This window comes from Stegodyphus dumicola, chromosome 9 (genome assembly GCF_044657685.1).
Source record: "Stegodyphus dumicola isolate Sdum_Otavi_A_Nest chromosome 9, ASM4465768v1".
In the NCBI taxonomy this organism is placed as follows: domain Eukaryota; kingdom Metazoa; phylum Arthropoda; class Arachnida; order Araneae; family Eresidae; genus Stegodyphus; species Stegodyphus dumicola.
Window position 1 is genome coordinate 28,524,221 of NC_140776.1, and position 20,404 is coordinate 28,544,624.

General features: G+C 31.7%; 1 protein-coding gene across 2 annotated transcripts in view; it reads left to right on the forward strand.

The window, feature by feature from the left end:
• The window catches only part of LOC118191628 (solute carrier organic anion transporter family member 74D-like), a 72,042-nt gene that overhangs the window by 22,338 nt on the left and 29,300 nt on the right, over positions 1 to 20,404 (forward strand). For both annotated transcript variants that reach the window (XM_035362454.2, XM_035362453.2), the window contains exons 2-6: positions 1,856 to 1,942; positions 7,240 to 7,434; positions 8,336 to 8,500; positions 11,990 to 12,185; positions 19,847 to 20,030. In XM_035362454.2, the coding sequence (XP_035218345.1) occupies positions 1,856 to 1,942; positions 7,240 to 7,434; positions 8,336 to 8,500; positions 11,990 to 12,185; positions 19,847 to 20,030 (827 nt within the window). The remainder of the gene's footprint in view (positions 1 to 1,855; positions 1,943 to 7,239; positions 7,435 to 8,335; positions 8,501 to 11,989; positions 12,186 to 19,846; positions 20,031 to 20,404) is intronic.

Genomic DNA, 20,404 nt, shown 5'->3' on the forward strand with positions numbered 1-20,404 from the left:
GGAGCATGTGCATTTAACATTGAATGAAAGTTTATCTCGGTAATTTATATTTAATTTGAATAAATGCAATTGACTACTATGTTTGCTGTAACCGTAATTCTACTCTTTTGCTTTCCAGAAATCTCGAGAAGCAAAGAAATTACCAGAAATTTCTCGCGACCGATAAAAAGCTATAAAAAGCCAGAGAGAAAACATCTCAGCTCAATTGCTATTATTTTAATTTAGCGTATTGTAGTGTATTTTACTGTATTAATATTATTTAATTTCTTTTAATGTACTTTATTACCTCATTAACTTTCATCTTCATATTTTCACCTTCGTGCGATGATGTACTAGTGTACATCATATTTTTTCAAACCAAGCAAATGTTAATATGTAATATATTGGTTAAAACTCTATTTGTAGTTGGGTTCTAGAAGTAAATAAACGATCCTCAATCCACGATCTCAGCTCAGTTGCTCAGTTACTGTTAATGCGATTTGTTTAGTTTTGCGAGAACTGAATTAGCTTTCTCTTTGGACTGAGTTGTATTTTAACGTTTTTTTAGTAGTTTAAAGTATAGCTACTGGTTGTATTGCGTTCTATTTAACGTATTTGCCGTTCTACTGATTATTACTGCCTGATATTGTGAATACTTGTACGAATATCTCTGAGAAAAATTTCAGCGTTTTGTTATATTTCTTGTGGTAAGAATAAATTTTATTAACCTTTTTTTTCGGGTTTGTGCACTCAAACTATAATGAATCTGTACGCACGTAACAATGTATATACATATATATAATTCCAATTTCCTACATGATAGTTGTTTGGAATTGAGCTTGAAATAGCTACTCTTGGTCTCTTTTCTTTGAAAAATAATTGACACGAATGAGATCGAGGGCTGAAGAAACATGGAAGACTGATTTTAAGTAACAGCATTTTAACTTTGCAAAACAGGTGGACTTAATAGGAGGCTGCACAAAATAGTAATAACTCTGGCAGCTTTCTAAGAGAATGAATAAGACATTCAGCACTCATAGTCCCGTTCTTGTACCAACTTCGATGAGAGAACTGGTTGTATGAAAGGTTTTTGTACAGTATTAACGGGAAAGATTCCATACACTAATTTGACATAAGTGAATATCTGATGACAACAAAAGAAAAGCTGAAAGTGCTCATTTTTAGATTGCTATAAACAGAATATTCATATAATAATGTTCAACAAGTCATATAGAAGGCAATGTGACGTATGCCATGCCCGATTAATTTTTCAAAGTATCCATTAAAGTTCACATTGAAGCAGGAAATAAATGTACGGTAAAACCTTTCTAAGACAATAAGTCATTTTAGAGAAGACATGTTTAATACCAATGTTTATCCATGTTTGCAGAAATACCGGTCACTTTCAAGGATTGTACCCATTGGAGAGTTCAGGATACTTATATACAACTTTTCTATTCATATTGAAATTTTCTATAAAATTTATAATATTTAATTGACTAAACGATTAAATGAACTAAAAATAATAATAAATGAAAAGAATATTAAAAAAGGACTAAACATTTACACATTAACATGGCTAGTAGTTCTAAATTTGAGAAACACTTGCAACTACTTTACTCTAAACGAGATCCTGTAAATCTAGAAATCGAGTTCTTAATTAAAAAGGAAAATGAAATAGCCAATGTGTAATATTAACATACATATAAAATTTACTTTTATATTACCCATGTGTGTAATTCATGTCAAATTTTGAATTTTTGATGACACTTCTATGTCTATCTTATATTTAATATTTATGCTGCTCAAAAAGCAATATTCTCAATCAGTTAACAGATCATATTAGAAACATTCTTAATTTCATTTTACTTTGTAGGTGCAATGGCAGCATTAAGAATCTTCGGACCTGCACTTGGATTTCTTTTGTCATCATTCTGTCTGAAATATTATGAGGATCCATTCTGTAAGTCTTAGAGCACTTTTTTACATATTAGTAATTTGTTCTAGTTGAAGTGTAATTCCTCAGTAAGTTTCTAAAAATCATACTATACTTTTTTTGAAGACTTAATGGAGAATATCGAAAAATGTCTTATTACACTGAGGTTAGGTAATAATACTTTGCTTTCAATTTCTAAATTTTGGCAAAATTTCTCTCTATTTGTTTCCTTAACGACTTTGGCCAGATAAGATTAATTTATTTAATACTCCTCTAATTATTTAATATTCATTCACAAATTAACTAATACTAGCGGGCAAGCCCACCAGATGAGCGGGCTGCTGCCAAAGCAAAATTTATAAGTTCTATGTACATCTAAAAAGATAATGTATAAAAGCATTTCAGTATGAATGAAATCAATTCATTCTTTCCAAGCAACAATCAATTCGTAAATAATTTTTTGTCGCCAAACCAGGAAAGACAAACTTACGGCGCATCAGGTTAATACGCATACGTATGGATGTCATGATTTAAATTTTATATAATATAACAACATTTTCTCAATATCAGTAAAAGAATTAATATGGCAATAACACATCGTGTCGATTATCCTAACCTGAAACAAAAGGTTGCCAACAGCTGCTATTTACTTAATATGTTGACATTAACGATACATTTTCGGCATACTAAGATGTCACATGCAATAGCGTGTTGTCTTCAACATCAGAATAGGATCTTATATGATTATATGTGTAATAATAGTATGTTTAATGTTTGACAATACTATTTTTATTTCATATTTTTTAAACTTACAAATTTTTGATTAACAAACTCTACGATTTGATAGCGAGCAATGGCAACACTTTTCGGATTACAGCGCGCGAGACTGTTGCCACTCGGAAAAATGAGCTCTAAAATTAGCGTTTTCAGAGTTTTTAATTAATATTACGGCTGATTTAAGCCGGATTTAAGCCGTATGAAGATGAGAATGATCGAAATAGCTTCTTACGAATTTTTGAAATCCGGGGGGGGGGGTTACCTCTCTCGAAACTCAACTTCCCGCCGTTCCGGATGAGATGATTCCGCTAACAAACAAACAAAAGAACAAACAGACAGACACGCACGGATTTTAATAGTGTATGTAATATAGGCATGGATTTTAATAGCGTATATAATATATAAACTCAACTGCCTGCCGTTCAGGATTACAAACAAACAGATGACGATGCCACAAACAAACAAACAGACGCCCACAGATTTTAATAGTGTAGATGATTCGCAGAGTTTGCTTTTGACTTTTGTCTACAATTGATTCAGCTTTATGCCAAACAATTTTTAATGGACTCGGACCTACAAATAGAAGAAAAGAATTGATAACTTTACTGTAAAATGTTTTAATAAGGATTTAGCGAGAGAATGAGAGAAAACGAATAATTTTCATTTAAAGAAACAGGATAGCGTATTTTGCGTAAGATAAACATAACTGGAATGGTAGCATTTTTCATTTTTATTTTCTTACTTCAAGAATTTCAAAAGTGAAAGCATAAAGCGCAGAGGTAAATCAGTATGCAATCTTCTGGACTTGGAAGCTAAGGAAGGTTAACTGTGATCAACGAGTAGATTTCCTAGAAGATTGCGAAAAGGATTACTAGAATATAAGGAACAAGATGATAATAACTAGTTTTATCATCTAGTTTTCATAATAACTAGTTTTCATATTTTTTCACTTTCTTTTGCTTCATAATCTTTTATAGCAGTTTAACGGAAATAATAGAGGACTAATGTAATGCTTAGGTACTATTTAATCTATGACAGTAGAGCATTCATTAACAGAAATTTTACTTGCATCTGACACATTTCATGAATTAAATGCAAAACATGTTAATAAATAAACGCAGTTTTTAAAATACAGGGTTATTCAAAATAATGTACTGTATTTGAACATGCTAGGATAAAGTCAGTTATAAATAAACACTTACCAGAATAAATTTAAAGACAATATCAACCGAAATATTTTTATTATATGACTTTATAAGTGTTCGATATGACTTCATTGATTCACGGGAACAACTTGTAGACGATAGTCCATTTCTTCCCACACTTGTTTGATCGTGTCTGGTGTTACTAAGTTCCGAGCATTACCTATGCGTGTTCGTACGTCCTCCAAGTTGCGTGAGACTTTGTCTTTCAAAAAGCTGCACAAGAAAAAGACACATGGGGTAATGCCCGGTGACCTGGAAGGCTAAGGGAACATCACTCTGTCGTTAGTTCTGGCGCGGCCAATATAACGATTAGGAACCACATTGTTGAAGAATTCACGCACTTACACCATCATTACACTAAATCACCACTAAGCAATCAGGTTTTCATCTCTCATCTGGTTAATTATTCTAAGTAACAACAACAACAAAACAAAAAAAAAAAAAAAAAAAAAAAAAAAAAAAAAAAAAAAAACACTTTACATGTATAGCAATGCCACGAAATAAAAATGCTCGCTTGTATGATAGAGGTATTAGAAGTCTGATATCAACATAAGGGGTCTGTATAAAGAGGGTTTTCAAGCTTTTCATAGATGTCTTTGTTTGCTATATAGTTATCTAATGTCATAGCATATTATTTGCTATTGCGCTCTCCAGCGTCATAGCCAATGATAGCTGGGATAGCTTCTGCATTAGTGACAGCAAATGGCACACTGTACTTATTTACACTTGTGTAATAAGAATATTTATTCTATCTCTGTTATTTGAATTTCATGATGAGAAAGTTAACCGGATAGTTTTAGAATTAAACGTTCTGTTCTACCACCATTTATAGTTCATTTATAGTGTTTGTTTTCACTTCATGAACCGTGTAACTCTGGCAAAAAAAGAAACGATTTCCTCTTGAAAGAAATATTTTCAATAAATCAATCACAAAAGATCCAGTAAAATAAATTCATAGCTACCTGTTATGCAATTAAGACATCTGTTTTTAAAGTAAACGCCTTGTGGCGATAATTTATTTCAAAATAATATCTTATAATTTTTTCCCTACCATTTGGCTTTACCATTTTGAACAACTCATTTTAAATGTAAGATTTTATGTTCCAGATTTTTAATTTCTGGAAGAATGAATTTTTAATTCGTAGGTATGTCGTAACCGCTAAGCTTAAAATTATTTCAGGTGTTAAACTGAAATTTGCACACGAAGATTAGATTTTGCTTTCTTTTTAATCGTACGATTATGCATATTTTTGAATTTTTTAAAATACTTTTTAAATAGTTTGACAGTTATTTCTGAAAAATTTAAAACTCTTTGAGATGTCAGACAGTCATTTGAAGATTTTAGATTACAGTTCGATTCCCGGCAAAGGCGATGCTCATTTTTCATTTCTCCTGCATCCAAAAAATAACCTAATATCTCCACAGTAGCGCCCGAACTATAAATGGTGGTAGATGATGATTCTCTACCATCTGGATTTGGCAACAGTGTCATTTAAACCCCAGTCGCCCTTTAGAAGGGGGAATATATAAGGTTTTTCTTCCACCTTCCTAGCATGCCTTCGTGGTGTGGTGGTCTGCACGCTGGACGCGTATTCCAGAGGTCCGTGTTTCGATTTCCGGCGAAGGCGTTGATCAATTTTCATTTCTCCTGCTTCCAAAAAATAACCTAATGTCTCTACGGTGTAAGTATTAAGTATACCTGTAATAAATACTACTAATACTTAATTCAATTTTTTGTTTTCTATCTGGGATTATCTGTTCAACTAAATCTTACTAGCATTAATATTAACATAAATATTATTTTAGCTCTCACATATCAGATTTTAAAATTTTATTCCCTATAAATTTTATTTTGATTTAACTTGTTAATACTAAAATTCGGCACCCTCAGATACTGAAAATTACATAAATATGTTTCATTTTCCCACATTTATCTCGAAACTTACGTATAACTTACTAGTATTATCTAATATGTCACTATATAACTTTCTAAAATGGTATCAAATATGCTTTAAAAATGAGTTCTATTTATATTCCTCAGTGCAATATTTTTTCAGAAGTTTTTTATGCACTAACTTGAAATACGGATTGTTTTATATACAAAAAATTAAAAATGTACTAACAATGATTATTCAAAATCGAAGAGGTTACACTACGATATAGGAGAAAGATTAAATTTAATTTATCAGAGCCAAGTGAATGAACATGTGCTCTCAATTTTTTATTTATTTCTTATTTTAAAATGCCTTTATCTTTTCATTTTCTGAGACGCCTGCTTTCATATCGTATCATTTGCTAGAAGAGTAGAAATGAAGATAAAAGCAGTTACGTCAAAACTAAATGCGACATACCTTTAACATCTGAGCTATATACTGTGGTTTCATTGCTGATTAGAATGATATTTCAGAACACTTAAGATTACCGATACAAAACAAAATTCAGGACATAGAGTTTGACTTGCTTTTAGAGCATAAACCAGTTTCAATCTCCTAACAGCCTTAAAGCGAATTATAGCTATGTCTGAAATTAACTACAGACACTTGAAAAGGTTTAAACAAACCTTTTTATTAAAATAAATTGGAAAATAAGTGCTCTTCTCGTGTTAACAAGTTCGATCACAACAGTCAAATTCAAAGTTTAAAACCTTTGACTAGTAGTCAAGGATTACACAATTAAATTAAAATCTAAATTGGCTCAAACCTCTAACCGGAGAAACGATTCACAAGTCGGTAGCAATAACGCAAAGCCCAATAATTAAAAACTTATCATAGATGGCAGGAACTATGCAACGCATCCGAGAAAGGCAGAAACACATCCTCTCTTACAATCTGGAAAACTTCAGCTTAAGTACTCTGTAACTCAATTTACATTCTGGTGAGGAAATGAAAAAGAGTTTGTAGTAACGATCTTAATCATAACTGGTTAGTTTCAAATAATAACCCTTCAAGAAATAAAAAAAAACAACATTATAAACAAAAATTCATCTAACGTGTTTTAAATCAATCAATTTGAAACTGTTTTTTGTGGGAAAATGCCAGCTTTTTAGAAACTAGCTAAATGCTATTCTAAGGAATACAATGTAAGAAGATTGAATTTATCTGGATATGTTCCATTATTCCACATTTATGTTGGAATTTTATCTAGTTATCATAATAGTGCATCTGTTTGATAATATAAATATTTGAATTGTAGTAGTATATGATAATGTAATAAACTATTTGCTGGCTGCATTTGTATAATGTTCTAATATTATACATGATACTTATTTTTATGTCCATGACAATATACTTATGATAAAAATGATACTTATTTTTTAGATATAAAATGATACTTATTTTTTAGATGATCCTGGTATCAATGCGTACAATCCTCGTTGGGTAGGGGCATGGTGGATGGGATTTTTTATTCTCGGTTTTGCCCTCCTTATTTTTACACTTCTCCTAGCTCTCTTCCCAAGGCAGCTTCCGGAACGCTTCAGGTCTGAGAAGAAGAATGTCGTCGAAGAGGATACAGACACAGAACTACCTAAGATAAAAGGTATTAATAATTTTAAATATGAAAGAAACAACAAAGTAAAGAGTTTAAGCTGACGAGATCAACTAAATCTTTACCGTATGGAACAATTACATCTTTTTATGATGTTATTTTCAATAAAATCAAAACTTTAAAGAAAGAAAAGGATCTTTCTTGTGAAGATATGAAGATTTCTTAGAAGCTACTGATGAAATTTAAATTGTTGAATGACTTAACATTTCAAAAAATAATCTTTCAGTTTAACATTTTTCCTTAACATTTTTGGTGTATGAAATGCGAGGTTAGAGTATAAGATTGAAATACAACATGAAAAATAGAAGGAAAACATGGCAATAGAGGAAGCTAAAGCCGAGACATTTAATCTCTTCTCATAATCTACTAAGATTCTCTCCAGAACTGCCATAATATACTAAGACTCTTGGTTGGCAAATGAGAAGAATTTGTCTTTATAAATAATTGATTAATTTTTAAATTCATTTCCTAATTAGAGCTTTCTATATCACTAACTGGAAACGAAATGGTATAAAACTTATCTCATTACTATATCAATAATTGGAAACTGAAAGGCACAGCATTTATTTGTTGCATTCATACCTAACAATTATTTCTATATTTAAATTTTCTAATCTTGATTCTAAAACAAATTCTTCATTCCATGAAAGACTGTCAATTATAAGAGTTCTGCAAGTAAACTGCATCCTAATTTCACGACTATTTTTATCAAATGGTTAAAGTATTTCAGACTTTAGGATTTAGAAGATATCTATCATCACTGTTTTATCTATGTACATAAAGACACGAAATAACAGTAATCTAATAACTACACGCATAAAGTAACAAACACATTTATTTATTTAATTTCATTTCTTTTGGTGCTACTACTAACTGCTTTTAAATCCTTTAGATTTCCCAAAAGCGGTGAAGAGATTAATGAAAAATCCTATCCTAGTATGTCATGTAATCAGCATTACATTTCAAGTAAATGGATTCGCTGGTTACTTCGTTTTCATGCCGAAATTCATGGAAGCTCAATATCAGCAATCAGCATCTGATGCGAGTTTGTTTTCGGGTGAGTACTTATGATTAATTATTGTTTTCCAATGATATTTCTAAAAACTAGAAAATAATTTTACTGGAGTCATTCAGCTTCATCATATTTATGCTTGTGAACTTAGACAAAGGAGTCAGATATTAATATTCAGTTTGTTTTATGGATTTCCGAAATAAAATAAAAAGCAGTAAAGAGAATTATTCAGATTGTTTGTATTCACTGATAATATTTTTTTTCCCTATAAGTGAACTGAAACACAGATTAAAACATTGTAATGACATATTCCAAGAATATATTATACAACTTATTTAATAAATGGCATGATTAAATTGATTTATAATTGTGAGTGAGAAAACAATTTATATATTCAAAAATAAAACTGGATAAAACTACTATTGAGATCCATGACATGATTAAGACTGCTTATCGGAATAATGCCATGGGTCGATCAAGTGTTTTTGAGTGGCACTTCGGGAGGGAAGAGAGCAAGTTGAAGATGAGCAACAGTCAGGACGCCCTTCAACGGCAAACAGTGACGAAAATTTAGTGAAATTGCGAAATCTTTGGAACTCTGACCGCCTCTGACTTAAACGAGCCGCCCGTGTCTGTTCAGCAATCTCTGGATCATGGAAGCTCCATCACGACAATGCGCCGAGCCACACCGCCTTTGCTGTCATGGTTACTCATGACTTGACCAAATATGGCATCACACAGCTTCCCCAGTCACCTCACAGCCAAGATGTCGTTCCTTCAGACTCTTCCTCCGACTGTAAATGATCATGAAATGATCATCACGGTCCGGTCCAGACCATTAAAGGGACTGTAATGAGAGAGCTGAAGAACATTCATGTTTCTGCGATACAGGGAGACTTCAGTGATTGACGGAGACGCTGGAAACGCTGTGTTGATGCACAGAAGAAATAGACTTTGAAAACAAAAAAGTCGATGTGTCAAAATTGTGAATAAATGTTTTTTTAAAAGACATTCAGTCTACTTTCCGGAGAAACCCTGTATGTCCGAAATATTCGCTAAGTATCCTTATTTCTCAGTTACAGCAGCAAATGTCGACATTCACCATTCTCTGATGGTATGGTAAATGCTGAACAAAAATATTTTTGTTATGTTTTAAAATCATAATTTAGTATTAACACGTATTAATATACATGTTAAAATAGGACAAAGCTTACGTAACAGCACATGTAAATAAACTGTATAACTATAATAAATGAATAGTACATTCTAAGTGAGAAAGAAAGATATACCAGCAATAAACAGCAATAAACTTAATTATGTGATGCACGTTATACAGTCTTATTTATTGCAACAACTTAAGCTGTTATGACACTGAATTGCACTAGAATCCCTTGCTTTTACAACTGCATTTAGTCGAGGAACACTTCTTTCTTCTCGGCTTCTCATTTCGACCTCCACCAGAGCATATCCGTGCATGTGGATGTACACCAGTGAAGGTCCGAATATACGAGGTGTGACACAAAAAAACGAGACTAAGTGTGTAGCTTGAAAAAAGCGTGGAGTTTGGCTACAACAGTTTTGGTGACGTCATGCCACACACCTCCTCTTTCCATCCTGCCAGTTTCATCTTAGTCGACCACGCCAGTGGGGAGAACTGCGTCATTGAGTGAACACGCGCAGGAAAAATGTCTAATGTAAAAACCGAAAAGCGAATCAACATCAAGTTTCTTGTGAAACTTAAGAAATCAGCCACGGAGGAAACATTTCAAATGTTAACCGATACTTATGGAGATGAAACTTTGTTTCATGCACGTGTGTTTGAATGGAATAAGCGGTTTTTAGGGGGAGAGACAGTGTGGAAAAGGATGAAAACGTCCTGGGCGCCCAAAGGAGCGTCAAGCAAGTTCAACATGATTGAATGGGTTCCCAGTGGTCAGACTGTTAATCAACAATACTAAATTGAAGTACTAATACTTCGTGAACAAATTAGGAAGAAAAAGGCCATAGTTGTGGTGTGATGGATGGCTGGTGCCCCAGGACAATGTACCCGCTCACATGGCCCTGTCTGTCAAGAAGTTTCCGACCAGCAAAAACATTACTGTGATGGTCCATTACTGTGTGTGTCCTTATTCACCTGATTTGGTTCCATGAGACTTTTTTTTTATTTCCTAAAGTTAAAACTTCCTTAAAGGGAACCCATTCAGGCAAAAACGGAAAATCTCCTGAAGGGCTTTTCAAAGAACTGTTCCTTGTTCCAGAACTGTTACCAGCAATGGCAGCACAATGCAGAAGTGTGTGAATGCTGAAGGGAACTACTTTGAAGGTTAAAATGTCACAGAGAACTAATTCTATAAGTACAATGATTTTTTGGACCAGTCTTGTTTTTTGTGTCGCACCTTGTATAAGAATATTTAAAAATATTCGGACTTTCACTGCCATATTTGATATGTGTTGACATTCACCGGAGAATGTCTACATTCTCCAGTTTCAATCTTTTACGGAAAAATATATATTTTTAAAGGCTGTTAAGTTAATTTAGGTATGTCGTGAGGTCTTTAGTGTTTGACAAAGATGTCTTCTGTAAACATTTATGAAAATACTATTGTCATCTGTTCTTCATTAATTCTAAGTCATTGCTTATCCATAAAAATAGAATCCCTACTAAAATTAGAGTATACAGAGGAGCGACATTGTGCGTATTAGTAATTCAGTGGTAGACTTGTCTTTAATATGCAGTTGAATTTCAATCAATTACTTTCTGTTAGTCTTTTGATAAATGTCGCATTGTTTCTTGTTTGTAATTTTTTAAACTTTTCATGGATGTTTTCTTAATAGTGAGCTGTACTTTTTATGCATTTTTTTTTGTTTTTTGAAAACATGTAATGCATAAAAAAAATTCCGTCTTTTGTATTGCAGTAATTATATATTTGATTTATATTTATTCAGATTTATATAATTCCAGATGAATTATGATCCTAACTAATCCGGGTACTTGGAGTAAACGCACAGAAAATTATTACTTAATATATATAATTACAAAACAATTTTTTATAAAACAAAATATGAATATGCCTAGTATATTACATTGAAATAGTTCATCAGCTAATGCTGGACACAGAAAAGCAAGAAGTTTTGTAGAAGAGAGATTTGAATGTTCCTTTCCCTGATGAAGTAGCATTGAAGTTGATTGAATTACTCTTCTGTTATGTTCTTTTTTCTTTTAATTTAAGGAATTTTTTTGGATTGGGGTATTGATTGTTTAAAAGTTTTGTTTTTTACATTTATTAAATTCTTTGTTGCATTTATTAGATTATTTGAAATTTATTAATTATGAATTTCAAAATTTTCGTCTTTGTGAAACATTAGTTCTAAGTTTCTTACTTTATATATATATATATATATATATTTATAATATTATTTTCAATAGTTAACTTACATGAAAGCTGTACTTTAATTGAAGATAAAGTCACTCTGTTCTTAAATATTTAGATTTACTAGATTTACTATCTAACATTTTGCATCTTCTAACTGCAGGAGCTACTGGGATCATATCTATGTTGCTCGGAATTTTGATAGGAGGTTTCATGATCAAGAAGTATAAGCCTCGTCCCCGTTACTTAACTGCATATATGGTTATCGTAGAAATATTTTCTGTCGTTGGACTTCTGATTTCAATATTCCTTGGATGTCCACCGTTGCAGCTGCCGGGAACCAGTGTGAATAAAGATGAGTAAGTTAATTTTGTTTTCAGGAAGGAATATGATGATTATGATATTAAATTTTAAGACTTCTTATGTTACAAGTTAATAAACGTTGAACCTTTCTTTCTGTTCTTATTTTACATTGTGAACGGCCCCCTACAGAGTGATTCTAAAATGTTTTATAAAATTATAAAAAACAGATAGAGAGGATTAAGATAAGCCGATTTTATGATGGAATGTGTGAACGAAAATCACGTTATTGAGATTAGAAGGCGAAAGTGGCCAGCTAGCGTAAATCATCGTTCTTGTGTGGATTTCGAGTGGCATGTATCACTACACGAACGCGAATGTAGCCAGCATGCGTTTCATCTATGGAGCTAATAACAGGATAGAACAGAGCTAACAACAGAATATAACAGATAGAAACAGAGAAGCTACTCAAAGGATGTACAGAGAACGATTAATGAGTAGAAAGTTGCCAAGTCTCAAAACGTTCGAACGTATTATACAGGAGTTGTGCGAGAGTAAATCGTTCGGTGCTTGAAGGCATGGGAATGATATCACAGAACGTTTGCAGTAGAGGACGCTATAAAAAATATATACAAGGATAATCTTGTTACTTGTTACAAGCATGTGAGTTGTCGGACATGTGTTGGGTGTGAGCCAACTAACCTTTGGAGGATTTTAAATGAGAAAAAAAAATGCATCTACACCGTTTGCATAAAGCCCGGGCGTCGAACCAACCTGTAGAGCCAAATAGCCTCGCGGCCAACCAAACTCTGGAGGATTTTAAATGAGGAAGAAATGCATCTATATCGTTTGCATAAAGGGCCGGCGTCGAAACCGGATGATTATTCTCTGTATGCCAACCTTGCCTTTGGTGCTTGCATTAGGCGGCAGCAAATCTTTACTTTACTTCATTCATCTTATTCACTGATTAGGCTACGCTTATACTCATATGCTTACATCATAGTTACAGTTCCTCTCCATTCGATGTATGATAGTTCAGATCCCATGCGAAATTACATACCTATCAGGAAATATTCTCCATTAATGTTTAGGATAGCATGATATACAAATATTTACCAGGATCATATATTTACCTTTTCACTTTATAGGATATTTTCTCCCTCCTTTCTGCATTCCTTCGTGCTATAATTGGTACCACGCTCGACGCATATTCGGGATGTCCGAAGTTCGAATCTCGGCACAGGCATTGCGGATTTCTCCAGTCTCCTGATAATGTAAGGTATTTTCTCCTTCCTTTCCGTATGTATTCATGGTGTAAATGGAAGCACACTCGACGTGTATTTCGGAGGTTTCGAGTTCGAATTCCGGGTAGAGCTTCACATTGTTCACTTCCTTCATCGATATAAACTGGGTGACTCTACAGCTTTAATTAGGCGTACATACGGTATCTTTTTACAAGTTGTTTAAGCGGCCTTCTTTTCAATACTCCTCCACCTTTTAGCACAGGATTGTTATTCCAGTACTATAACGCATCAACTCACTTCAACATTAACATCAGAAATTACCTCAAAACTGCTTCCAGCCTCCACTGGATTGGAAGGGCTGGACCTCTTCCTTGACCATCTCTATCACTAGACCTCATATACTTGGATTCCTTCTTCTATGGCGCATTTCGCGCAGTATCTAAGAAAGTCCCGCTGAGTCTGATTAAGATCTGATAGCCAGATTATCAGTTGTTGCTGGAAATGTGGGTGAAATACCTTTGCAAGATTATGCCAATCCGTGCCCTACAGTTGTTATTTCGTATGACTGTATAAGGTGTTCCTCCCGCCTTCTTCGCATGCCTTCGTGGTGTGGTGGTCTGCACGCTGAGCGCGTAATCCAGAAGTCCGCGATTCGATTCCACGCGAAGGCGTTGCAAAGTTTTTCATTTTTCCTATTTCCAAAAAATACCTAATGGCTCTACAACTGTTTTGTATTACTATTGGTAATTATCACTACTATAATAAGAACTTTAAAGTACCTATTGTAAAAAGCTGAATAATTAATGTGTTTATATTTATTGAATGTGTAAGTTTTTTATAATTACCTGCTGTTCAGAGCTTCATTACGGGCCAACACTTACCTGCGCCATTTCTGCATATCCATTCCATTATAAAGATCTGACCATTTCTATCCCTTGTAAAAGCCTTTATATTTTTATTAGGTATTTTAGAATCACCCATAAAAAATAAGTAATTTTTTGGATGGTATGTTATTTTTTTATTTAACAAAAATAATCTTAAGCAATAACAGGTTTCACAAATTATCTAAAAATAGGATATTCACGAAATAATAAATCTTTATTCTATTTTAAGTTATTTCATTAATAATAATGTAATAAACTATGTGAAGTTTTATACAGTGTTTTGCAAAAGAAAATTATTAATCAATTATTCATGTTAAGAATGCTCAGTTGATACTATTGAAATTTAATGTATTATATTTTAGTTTTTGAAACATGGGAATGCTTATTCCATTTCTGTATTCTAAAAAATGATGCTTTTGAGCTCTTGCTACCTTATCAGTAAATTCATTAAATTCAAACAAGAAAATTTCTTGTTTAAATTTTGAATTTTGAATTTAGTGTACCTGCATTCCAGTTGATATTTTAATCTATCATTTACTCTTCATGTTAAACTACTGTGTTTGGTTAAACTGAAGTTATAATCGGTATAATAGGTCACGAAATATCTGCATTAACTTAGGCCACAGCGGATCTGGATGATAGAATAAAATAGAATACCTTCCTTTTTATTATAAATAGGTGTATACTATAAAACAAGTGAAAGAATTTCATTTTTCCGTTATGATATTTTATTTCAAATACAGTCAACAAATAATATACTTTTATTGTGGTTATTTATATATGCGCATTTTTTGATAAAGGTAAGCAACAGAATAATATTTAATTTACCTAAAGAAGTAATTCATTTCTACTTCGAAAAAATAAGACAGTTAAATTAATTTTCACTTAAGTAGACCTTAAAAGTAAGCACATAATTTCATTTACATTTTAACGAATTGAATGAGTTATATTGTTCCTCCATCATTCCAGAAGAGTATATATTGGACTAACATTGTAGATCAGCTTACGTGTCGCACACATTCATTTAAATTACTTTATTGGCTTATCAGAAAATATACACAGTACTGCACTAGATCTTTTTATATTATTTAAATCTAGTAAAAAATGTAGTTCTGGGCTTTCATTAAGTCCAAAAGTTTTCTAGAAATTCAGCTAGATAAAATTTAATCTAGACTTCTTAACATTTTTTTCTTTAAGTAATTTTGACATATTTTATTTGTAACTTGGTGAGTTATATCTATACCTATAGTAGCTAACATAATATTTAGAGCAACCTCTTTTAACGGAATTTTTGTTTGGTGTAGCAAAGGGTGGTATATATATATATATATATATATATATACATACAATATATACAATCAAGAGATAATAATTAAATCAAAAAGGGGATGAATGATCTGCAGAATGTACACGCATCAGAACTGGGAGGGGGGACTTCAATAAAATAACGTAATAAAAGTAATATAAAAAATTGTTGAAAATTCTTTAGTCTTTTTCAAGCAGCAGCCAAAGAATTTTCAAAAGAACAACGTTTTTGAACTATATCTAGGTGATTATAAAATCTTGAAATAATTCAAAAGAAAAAAAAGCAGATCCTGAGAACTAAAAATATATGTACTGTTGTTGAAGCTATTAATCAAGAAATTCAATGTCTAAAAATTACATTTATTAATAATTAACTTAACGTACATCTCCAAAACTGCAGATTAATTTGCTGAATTTTTATTGTTACTTATGACAGGAATGCTGAATTTTTATTGTTACTTATGACAAGAAATACTTAAAACAGGTTTGGAAATATTTACTCTATGCGTAGCAATTGGAAATATAAATATAAATATTTAAATAGTCCCTCTATCTCTATTACTAATGAATGGCATCTCTATTCTAGTTCCATTAGATACCAAAGTAGATGAAGACTTTTCACTGCGACTCACCTTTTTTCTTTTCACAACTTTTTCTTCTCCCCGTTGCTTACATATTAATATTGTTAAAATTAATTTTTTCTACACACTTAATATACTTTTATTAATTTAAATAGTTTTGCTAATTAAAAAATTAAATTTTTTCCCCAACTTACAAATTATTTTTGTTTTGAAAGATTTAAAAAATTAATTTTTTCACAATTTGTTTTCCCTATTTTTAACATTTAATTTTTCATTTTTAAACCTTTCATTTATTAAATTTCACTATTTTATCACTACGTTTACGATCTTCAATATTTTAATTTTTCAATTTTATAGCCTATATCTACGCATTGCAACTCAATTTCTTGCTTTTTAATATTTTCATTTTATAAAAGTTTCCGTTTACCTCTCAGTTCGACTCTACACTTCGCAAAAACATTTTCAAAAGTCTCTCGAAGAACTGCCATGTGGTTTCGAATTATTTTATTCAAGTTGTATTTTTGTTTTACGTATTCCTTTCAAATTAATTTTAATTCTTTTTCCCAGTTTTAGGCATGTTACCTTTTTGATATTTCCCATTTTAGGCTATTTAAGCCTTTCATTTTCTTATATGGCATTTTCGTTTTTTCCTCACTTGGAAACCCCTTTTGTGCATAAATTGTCATTAAAGCTTCTTATTTATTTTACACTTGGGTTAATTTCCTTCTAAAACAAATTCATTTCCTCAAATGCTGACTTTATTATATACTTATTTTCTTTTGCAATAGTTGCTTTTAATTTACAACATTTATTAGCAGTGTTACATTTTCTTTGGTTCTTATTTCGTTAATTCTTACTTTATACTATTTATTTTTACATTGTTATTTGTTTTAGTTTCACATAGGAGCATATTACATTTTGATAATTAATTAAAATTAAAAAATAAAAATAGTTTTTATTATATACGTCTTGTATTTTTAATGTTTTTAATTATTAATAATTTTTATTTTAATTGATTTATTTGGCACTTTCCTTTGAATTACTTCAAAAATTTATAATCATCGAGATATTACTAAGAAACTTAGCTCTGCTGAAAATTATTCGGCTGCTCCTTTTAACAATTTGTTTAAAAATGTTTAAGAATTATAAAATTTGTTATATTATTTTTATTGAATTATTTTATTAAACTGTTTTGTTTCTGTTTCACTTATGATGTGTGTACTTCCTGTTAGACTGTTGATCCCTTTTTGTAACTTAATTATTTTCTCTTGATTATTTAATTAATTTCATACTGCACGATTTTATTAATCTATAATCATTATTTGAAATTTCTAAACTTTTATTCATATATACTCACAAACATTTTATTTATATATACTCACAAACACGCACATCATATCTACAAAATACAGGCCTTTTATTTTCGCAACCGGTAACCGTAGGCATATGATTCCAGTTACAAAAATATTTTAGAGGGAGCAAAGTTTCATGTTTTCGCATTTTTAAATTTAAAGAAATCAATTTTGTAAAAATTACCATATATAGTTTTTACACGTTCCTCCGGTTCCTATATTTATGGTTAAGAAAAATTCTGTACTCGTCATCAACTACATATCACAAAACGTTTCACTCTCGTACGAAAAAAATTGACCAAGATATTTGATATAAAAATTAAGAATCATATTCAGGGGCCGTACACAAATTGAAGATCAAAATGTTTGCATTTGCGCGTAACTAAAAGTAAAATATCGCATAGAAAAAGGTTTATGATATTAAGAGATGTTATGATGAGCATTTCCATGCAGATTATTATGAAAATTATTGTTCAGTAATTTTGTTTTTCTACCTGAAAAGGAGTTCATATTCACAGAATATTATAAAATTCGTGCACTACGAAACACTAGAGGATTCAATATTTGCACATAACCTACTCGTAATATTATTTGCATTAATTTAAAATTTAAAATATTTGTAATTTATTGAATTTTTTTACTGTTATCAGATTATTAATTGCTGTTTAGTTTTTGGTATTGTTGTGAGGATTTGCGTTATGTGAACCGTGGCTGTCTATCAAAGGAGCATATTTTACGTAAGTGACATAAAATGATTTTAATGGGCACTTTCCATATGCTTTACAAAACAAATGAACAGAACATGTCAGGCTATAACATGCCAGGAAAGAAACAAACATTACGTAAATAACAGGGGGATATTAACTGGCATAAATTTGGCAATAATAACTGCTGCGTTATATTAATAGCCCACCAGTGGCCGAGAGGTCAAGTAGCTGAATACTGGTAGTTTAGTTTGAGGTTTGAATCCCGTCAAAGGGCTGGCTGCATGGGCGTTTTCGTGGTTTTTACCCATGTGTAACGTGTTACGAGCCAGTTTTCTTTAGAAAGTACTGCACGAAGGCATCCCTCCCTTTATTCAGATAGCCGTCGAGTGCTTTGTCATAATCTAATAAACCAAACCATTATATCAATAGAGTCCACTTGATATTCCATTAAGCCATCAGATACTTGGCTGCAATTCCATGCGTTGCTTCATAGTAAATACTGCTCGGGACATTCTTTTAAATTCCTGCTATTTCATGCCAGGGTTCCACGCATCAAATAGTCGCACATTGCTAGATAGAATTACATCTACTGGCTACGTCGATTATCAGGACGTGACACACCCCTGATAGCCACATCGGGAAGATACACAGTCTTTTATATTACCGCAGGATTATATAACACTTCATTAAGCAGCCGCAAACGGAAATGTAAATTTACTAATATTATTCTAAAGTAAAAAAAACTTCATGAGAATATTAATAACGTAATTTTAGACTTTGATAAACATATAAATTATTTGTGTGAAAATTCTTTCGGCATACCAAATGTAACAAAATTATAAATATATAAACTAGTAAATAAAAAAAAATGTATGTCATTCAGTGGCACTTAAGGGGGAGTATTCAACCTCGAATAATCCCAATTTATTTATTACATGACCCCTGAATACATATTCAAAATGACATCAAATATCAGAAATTTTAAAATTAAATTTTTTGGCTAATTTTTATTGTACGGGAGTCAAACGTTTTGCTTTTTATTTTTTATATTGTGTAGAATATTTTCCTAAATGTAAGTATAGAAACCGGAAAAACGTGTGAAAAATCTATATTTCGTATTTTATGTAAAACTGAGTTTTTAAAATTTTAAATCTAATGATCTAATGATATCTAAAAACATGAATCTTTGGGCCATTTGAAACATTTTTCTAATGGGAAGTGTATGTCTAATACCAAACGGCTGTGAAAATAAATTGCTGACTGAGACTTTGAGCACAATCTTTCTCGCTTTCTCTCTATCTATATCAGATGTTTTAATTTAGTTATAATACAAAATACAGCCCATTGCACTTAGGTAGTAAAAAAATTAGCTTCAGGTCCTTTGTTTCCAATACGTTAAGATTTGAAGACGTTGTTACTCGCTGAAAACATGATATTCCTCCCCCCAAATTTTCAGGTACACGTTGAAAATTAATTATGATTAGGCTTATTAACGTTAATTAATTTTAACTTTAATTTTAAAATTCATATTTTACTTTGAAAGAGAAATATATGGTTGACAACAGAAAGGAAAATGCTTCAATTTAAAATTAGAAGCCTTAACTAAGGTTAACAGGTTAACAATCTTACACAGCTTTCTTTTTCCAGAACACTGACTCTTTACAATGAATGCAATGCTGCATGCGGCTGCACCAGGAGAGTTTTTGAACCAGTATGTGGTGCTGACGGGGTTTCAACGTTCTTTTCTCCATGCTTTGCTGGTTGTCCAAACCTTACTGGACTGCTGCCACCCATGACCACGCCTACAATTTCTACGATATCTAATTTAACGGTATAGTAAAGTTATTATGTGTTAAAATGCAAATGTTTCGCAACCATAAATCAAAAAGAAAGATACATAAAAAGAGTCAAAATAGGCTATAAAAATTACAACAGTCGAACATTCCTTCACAATTTTTTTAATGGGAACTCCATTGACGTGGAGTTCTTAATATTCACAGATTCTTGAAATTGGTTATCAATATGCGAGGTTTTATCAAAGTCAATGAACATTTAAAAAAACTACAATTTTATTAAATTCGCAGTGTGTAATATTGAAGTTTGCAGTAAAATACCTGACATCACGGTGAGGCTTAAGGACGTTCTGTACAAATATTTTAACTGTAGTTATGTCCACCAGATGGTGTTTTGTCCATAAAATTCACG